This window comes from Pristis pectinata, chromosome 8 (assembly GCF_009764475.1).
Source record: "Pristis pectinata isolate sPriPec2 chromosome 8, sPriPec2.1.pri, whole genome shotgun sequence".
Lineage (NCBI taxonomy): Eukaryota > Metazoa > Chordata > Chondrichthyes > Rhinopristiformes > Pristidae > Pristis > Pristis pectinata.
Genome location: NC_067412.1, coordinates 44,146,978 through 44,154,746, shown reverse-complemented (window position 1 = coordinate 44,154,746; position 7,769 = coordinate 44,146,978). Strand labels below are relative to the sequence as shown.

At 41.3% G+C, this 7,769-nt stretch overlaps 1 protein-coding gene across 5 annotated transcripts in view; it reads right to left on the bottom strand.

Moving 5' to 3' along the window:
- Window positions 1-1,758: 1,758 nt before the first annotated feature.
- lcmt1 (leucine carboxyl methyltransferase 1) overlaps window positions 1,759-7,769 on the bottom strand; it is a 65,189-nt gene continuing 59,178 nt past the window's right edge. For 4 of the 5 annotated variants that reach the window (XM_052022177.1, XM_052022178.1, XM_052022175.1 and 1 more), the window contains exons 10-12: window positions 7,115-7,206; window positions 5,347-5,444; window positions 1,851-4,445 (exon numbers count right to left, since the gene is read on the bottom strand). In XM_052022177.1, coding sequence (XP_051878137.1) covers window positions 4,414-4,445; window positions 5,347-5,444; window positions 7,115-7,206 — 222 coding nt within the window. In that variant the 3' untranslated portion in view covers window positions 1,851-4,413. Of the gene's footprint in view, window positions 4,446-5,346; window positions 5,445-7,114; window positions 7,207-7,769 lie in introns of all 5 variants that reach the window. The other variant, XM_052022176.1, reaches the window with a different exon arrangement.

Below are 7,769 nucleotides of genomic sequence, written 5' to 3'. Positions count from 1 at the left end.
CTTACTTGTCTGCATTTAATCATTTAATTATTTAATAGCTTATAGATCTTCTCATGCAGAATGCTTTCAGCTTGTGATCTCAAGAAAGTTAATCAGTGTCAACAACAATTCCTTTTATGTCATTCCTTTCTCGGCAAGTTCAGTGCAGTCAAAAGTTATTTTGTGAAGCATATTCTACAAGCATCTGACTACTGCCACAGCGCTTTTGTCATGGCCTAGCTCTCTGCTGCATATGGAAACATGTCTCCTTCACCTCCTGAGGTGAAACAAAGCCTCCTCAAGAATGCTTCATTTGGCATAAAAAATGCAGATACAATTTTCACATTTCATTGGCAGGTGCAAAACTTCAGAGACAGATTGCCTCTTTCTACTTCTATTGATCATGACTAATTCTTCTTTTAAGCTTCGTGCATATCAGTGCACTGTGGATTTTAAGCCACAGTTTCTTCATTCCAATTCCAAACTCTCCTGAAGGCAGGCAGTGGGCAGTGATCGTCTGTATACCTGGGCAGCTTACCTGACCACTCCAAACAGGTCGTGAGGTGTATGAAAGCCAGAGCAGAGCTAGGCAGGTTCCTTTCATGCAGAACCTGAGTACAGGCAGTCTCCAAAGCGAGCAGGCATGGGAAGAGGACCGTCAGCCGATCTCACTGACTCCGTGAGTGAGTCTGCTCAGCATTCTCAGCTCTGCTCGGTTCCACCCAGCTCGATTGTTGCAGCGCAGGGTGGGGTGGGGAGTGGAGACACGGGGAAATGTCCCATTCCCACCCAGCAGAAGATGCCAGTGACCCTGCAGCAGCCAGCAAATTCATCCCCATCCATCCAGCTGGTCCCTCAAATGCTCATTTGCATGTATGGGGTGTCCATTAGTCAGGTCCACATCTGGTCACTTCATTGATTTTTGTTGTTAATACATAAATATTTGTTGAGTTCCAATTCACAAAATATCATGCTTTATGTCATGACTGCTGGCTCTAGCATACTTGGTGCCATAACTCCTGTTCATACCTGATAACCTACTCGTGTTCAGTGCACAGTTCCTCAATCGTTACCTTGACAGCAAGTAACAATTTATCTTATTGTTCAAATCTCTGAGTTTAACCACGTATTTCCTGAACTTAATACATTGAAAACCAGATGGGAAGCTACTGTGGGGAAAATTAGACTGGCTTCACAAAAAAGTGCAATCTAGTCAGCAGATGCTAGAATCTGGAGCAACACACAACCTGCTAGAGAAACTCATCTGTGGAAGCAAAGGGACGGTCGACATTTCATGTCCTGCAACAGGACAGAGTGTAGAGGGAGGATAGCCAGTATACATAGGTGAGAGGGAGGGAGGGATGAGGCAGGTGATAGATGGAACCAGCTGCGGAGGCAGATGGCAGATGGAACCAATCTGGTACCTGGCACCTCTCCCCACAGATGCTGCTCGACCTGCTGAGCTCCTCCTGCATATTGTTTTTTTTGCAGTAAGTCAGATGACTGGAAAATATTTGAACTACAGAGAAGACCAATTCCAGTTATATTTCCTCAGGGTTCCTCCAACAGACCAGTGGGCAGAAGGTCCATGGAAACTCAGAACAAAGAAATTAAATGTTATTTATAACCTCACATGACAGTTCTTTCAGTTGGTGATGCAGCTGATGTTTGGGAAAACACTGCAGTTAATTTAACTCCTGGGTGTTTATGTTGCTACTTGGCATAGTGTGGTAGAAAGTTCATGAAGGAAAAGAAGCCTTTCAAAAAGTCAGATTCATTCCAAGTGAGGACATAAATCCAGCAGTATTGCATTCCAGCAATTTACTCAACAAATGTATAGCCAAATGACCGATAATGCAGTTATAAAACTACTTAATATACCTTAGAAATTACTCAAAAAATTCTGTAAATTACGTATGTTAATGGTTCTGGCCGACTTCCGACCTCATCTCTTTTTCTAGAAGGCTATATTTATCCAGTGAAACAACAAAGAGGTAGAGGTCCAGTTCCAGCTCAACTCAATAACATTAACCACCAGCTGCCCACTTGCCATGAATATCCTGTGGCAGTTCACCAGCTTGTACCTTCCATCCCCCAGCTGATCAACTGAGAACATAGCCAAACACTGACACCTGGGGCACAACACGATTAACACTCCCACTGCCAAAATATGCAATGGACATTACATCTTCATTCTTTAACCAACTTTCTGACTATGCTGTCATACCTCTTTAAATACCCTAGCTACAAATTTTTATGCACCAAATGGGCTTCACAGTGGGCTACTAAAGCTCGATTAGGAACTGGACACCTGTTGTAGATTTCACCAGGCACAACTGAAGGGATGTTGTGCATTTCTGCAACGGACCAGGGCCAGGAAATCATTGTGGATGGTGTGTGCTGAGGGAAGAGGGTGTGCCAAAAAAAGTGCAGGTGGCTGAATGTCGACAATTGAGGTCTGCAAAAGGCAGGGGTGGTCTTCAGCAAGGAACAGCTCTAGAATTGGAGAGACAGTCAGGTAAGAGGTCTGGGGGAGTGGGGAAAGGGTGGATGTCAGGGCTTCCATTGGGGGCAACATTGGGTCATTGGTGGACTGGAGAAGAATGGTTGGATGAGGTGGTGGTGTTGGGGGAAGGGAATGGTTGGGGCCTCGGGATTAGGAGGGTCAGGAGTGAGATTAGGTAAATAAGGGCCTTACAGGACCCTCAATTCAACACTACATAAACTATGGCTGTCCTAGGACCATCTTGGTTCTTTCGAAATGCTTTACATCATGCACACAAGGGTTATGTGCTGGAAATGCCCAATCAAATTTCTGAAAAATACATCATAACCCATTATTATGACATTTCACTCTGGGCAAGGTTAATATTTAATCAGGTATATTGAAAGAACACATTTCTAAGTGGTTGAATTTCAAGGCTTGTGAATTTTAATTTCAATAAGCTTCCAATAGTATACTTTATAATTAGCACTATTTGAAACAGATTTATATAGCACCTTACACGTCCCTTCCAATATACTCCAAAGCACTTTACACCTCTGAAGTGCAGTCACTGCTGAGATGTAAAAAATGCAGCTGCCTAATTATTGCACAGCAAGACTTCACAACCATGTGCTAATGAACACCAATTTGACCAAGAACCAGTAGTAATACCTCTTCCCTCCTTTGAAACAGTATCATGGGGTCATTTACATGTATCCATGACAACAAAGGAAATCTCTATATCGCAAAAAACTCCCAGCCATACAGCACCCCCTCAGTACTGAAGCATTATCCAGACTTTCAGTACTCAAGTTGCTGGAGTGGGTCCTGAACCTGGGATACTCTGACTCTGAGATGAGTGCACTGGTGATTAAGCCATAATTAATGCCAACTGACTAATCACTGTACGTGATGAACTAGTGATGAATTGATCAAACTAATGTAATAAATATGACCTGGGATGGGCAATTTAGGATTTGTGGAGTACATAGTAGACAATAACAAAAGCAACTTAATTTACTAAAAAGCTGACACTAGGGTGGCTTTTACTCGGGCAACTGTGGGGACGTGACATCCTGAAATTCTGCTCAGCTAATTGCTCCTCTGGACAACTATACAGGGAGTGAAAACTTCCAACATTCCTAGAGCTTAGGCTGGGTAATCAGGCACATGAATTTGAAGAAGCATAACCTCTTTGGGGAGTCTGGTGAGTGCAAAGTAATTTCCTTTCATTCTAATTTTAAAACTTAAATCAATGTAATAATTGTTTTTCCAGTGTTTTTATGTGGATTGTTTCACATAATTTTGTTTTAAAAGTGTTCTGTCATTTTTTAATAGTCTGAACATTCGTGAACGTTAGAAATATTCACCAATATTCAGTTTTATTGATGGGTCAAGCAACTGCCAGGGAGCCTAAGGCTGGCTCTCAATTCTGTGGGCAGAGCCTGCTAATGTCAACAGAAAGGTCCAGGCTATTACCAGTGTTAATCAATCACATCAGCTCACCAATTCATACACTCAGTTCAGATGCATCCCAAATAAAATTTCATTCAAATGATCAATAACAATACTATGCAGAAATGTTCATTAACAGCTACTGCATTTGTGGCATACTGTCTTTGTGAATTGATGCTTTTAAAGACAAATTATTGATGATACTAGCAAACCTGATACTTTAAGCATTTCAATTGCAACTCAGAATTTTGTTGGATGTCACAAATTAAAACAGATCAGTATTTTTAATACAAAACAATAGCTTGTTAATCTGACATACATCATAGGCTGTGTTCACAAAATGATGTAATATCAGCCTTTTCCGTTGCTTTACACATCAACAAACACTTAATCACAAAGGCACTGTCCTATTACAGCTTTAGTAGATTTCCTTTTTCATGCACACTGATTGCAGGATTTGTCATTTCAGGCTTGAAGTAGCTTGTCAATGGAAATCAAATGCTCCCAAATATAATGTCACCAATACCTGAAAACAGACAGAAGACATTTACATATGTGGGAGTACAGTGGGTGGTAATTAAGGATGGTAGTTCGCTGTAGGACATATCGTACATCAAATCTGTCTGTCCGTACTTCAAGCCCACTATACTCCCACGTTCATTTTTATTTCTATTCACTCGCACCTTAAAGAGGGAATTTCAGCATTGCACCTAGAAGAATTAACTTGATTCTCTTTACTTGATTTCTTTTCTAAGCTATTTTGCTGAGATTATCAGCCCGCTGGTTTGGAGCAGCACGTACATGGCTGGAATAATACAGCACATGAGGAGCTCACTGTGTGCACATCTAAAGCAGTACACCTGGTCTGGTGCCGCCTTCTTTGTTTGTTCCCATTTCATCTCCTCTCTGGCCAAGTTGCTTGCTGCAGCTAATCCTTTACATTGGTCCTAATCCCATTTTGTTTCCAACATCCTTCAATCACCACTCTCAATGTTAACAATAGGCAGGGCTTCAATCACCCACTCCCATAATGTAAAGCAAAACTAGCAAAGATAGTGAGGAACAAAGTTAAATCACCAAAAGTAACTTTGAGACTTATGGGCCTATAATTTATTTGGTCCTTTTGTTTTACCACTCTTTCAGACTGTGTTTTCCACTCTTTCCACACTTGCTTGTTTCCGAATAATGTTTCTGAACCAGCTGTTTGTTGCTTCAGTGTCGGAGATGTTGACCAATGTGCCCTGCCCTTCCCTTCCTTCAAGGATAACAGCAGGTTACCTCTGATTTCCCTTCTAGATATTGGGCTTAGGTCTGGAACTCAGTCCAGTAACCTGAACTCATCCTAGCTTCACATCCATGCATGTACAAGTTTCTTTTGCCAACTATGATCTCTATAGGGTGGATATTATACAAAAAAAAGTAATTACCAAAATTTTCACTATCTTTCGTGGCCCAGCAGATGCAATAATGCTGTAGCAGCTGCTGTAAAAGTTCCTTCTCATCCAAGAATTCCAGTTGCTCTATCCTAGGGGAAAACCAATAAGCTTAGGAGAAATAGTTTCATTTAAAATAGTAAAGTTACTGAATGGATGAATGAACCCATGGTTTGCTGAGGTAGATGAGAGTAGAGCAGTGGATGTTGTCTACTTGGACTTTAGCCAGGCCTGTGACAAGGTCCCACATGGTAGGCTGGTCTGTAGGTTAGGTCCCATGGAATCCAGGAAGAGCTAGTTAGGTAGAAATTGGCTCGGAGATAGGAAGCAGAAGGTTGTTTCTCGGAATGGAGGACGGTGACTAGTGGTGTGCTGCAGGGGTCGGTGTTGGGACCCTTGTTATTCATTATTTATACAAATGATTTGGATGTGAATGCACAAGGCTTGATCAGTGAGATTGTGAATGACACTAAATTAGGAGGCATTGTTGATGGTGAAGTAGGTTATTGTAGATTACAGGGGGATCTTGATCAGTTAGGGAAAGTGGGCCGAAGACTGGCAAATGGATTTCAATACAGATAAGTGTAAGGTGATGTAGTTTGGAAAGTCAAACCAGCGTAGGACTTATGCTATGAATGGTAGGGCACAAGGGAGTGTAATGGAACAGAGGGACCTAAGGGTACAAGTGCATAGTTCGTTGTGGTGGTGAAAAAGGCATTTAGCATGCGGACCTTCATTGATCAGAGCATTGAGTATAGAAATTGGGACATTATGTTGCAGTTGTACAAGTCGTTGGTGAGGTTGCAATTGGAATATTGTGTACAGTTTTGGTCACCCTGTTAAATGAAAGACGTGGTTAAACTGATAAAGGAAAGACGTGGTTAAACTGGAAGAAAGATTTACAAGGATGTTGCCAGGATGAGGGCCTGAGTTATAGGGAGAGGTTGGCAAGGCTGGGTCTTTATTCCTTGGAACTTAGAAGAATGAGGGGCAACCTTATAGACATATTTAAAATTATGAGGGGCATAGAAAAGGTGGATGGTAACACTCTTTTCCCCAGACAGTCCAAAACTAGGGTAAGAGGGGAAAGATTTAAAAGGGACCCAAGGGGCAACTTTTTCATGCAGAGGGTGGTGAGTATATGGAAGGAGCTGCCAGAGGCAGTGGTTGAGGCAGGTACAATAGTATTATTTAAGAAGCACTTGGATAGGTACATGGAGGGGTGGGGCTTAGAGGAATATGGGCTGAACACAGGAAATTGGGACTAGCTGGATGGGCACCATGGTCGGCATGGACTCATTGGACTGAAGGGCCTGTATCTGTGCTGTATTGCTCTATGATTCTAAGGTTTAAAAGTACTCTTCCTAAGGCCACTGGATGCGATAGTGATAGGAGTATCTAGCGCCAACACATCAGAGGAAGGGGAAGCTCAGGAAACTCTAATCCCAAGGTCATCATAATGACAGCAATAGTAGGCTACTAATAAAAAATTATTGTAAATCAGATGCTTAAGTAATTTATTTGCATAAATGCCTCTACATTGAGATTTCTGTAAAGGGTGCCAGAGTTTTGATGAAGGATCTTCTACCTGAAACTGTTTTTCTCTCAACAGATGCTGCCTGACCTTCTGAGTGTTTCCATCACTTTTTGATTTTGTTTCAGATTTTCAGCATATAAAGGTTTTCTCTGATTTTACTGATAGTAAGTTCATCCATTAAACTAGCAGAGTAATCCTACAAAAATGCATCCACGTTAAATGTACCTCTGAACATCTGTTTGTGGTAAGCTATTATATACAGTCATCATGTCCAAGGCATTCGCATTATTCCAGCCATTCAAAAGAAACCGGTCCTTCTGTGAAGGAAGAATAATTTGATGAGGTGCAGTCACAGACCTTACTAACAATGTTATTCAATATTTAGGAATAGATGGCTGCAAAATTATCTAAAATGTAATATAAAAAGAACATTTGTATTTGCAACATCCTACCCTGCTACTCAAAATGTCTGCATCTTAGAATGCATTAACGTATACAAGTTCTAGGCATTTTGTTTCAACACACACCAGTAAGATAAATGACAATCTTATCTAACTGTGGTGTTGGAGCAATGTTAGCCCACAGATAAGGGGAACTTCCTATTCTTGTTCAAGTTGTGCTGTGAGATCTTTACAGACAGTCTGAACAGGCAGTTGGAAGATTTCATCTTAAGACGCCACTGCTGATGTTGCCTTTCTCGGTGGAACACCAGCCTCACATTAAACACTGAAGTCCCGGTGGAAGCTTGAATCCATAACTCATTGCCTCACAGATGATCCTGCCATCAAATGAATTATTTAGTCTCTATTTTTACATGATTTTCAAATGCAAAATGTATGTTATTATTACAGATTCTGCTTAAGTATTTTTAATAGTATTT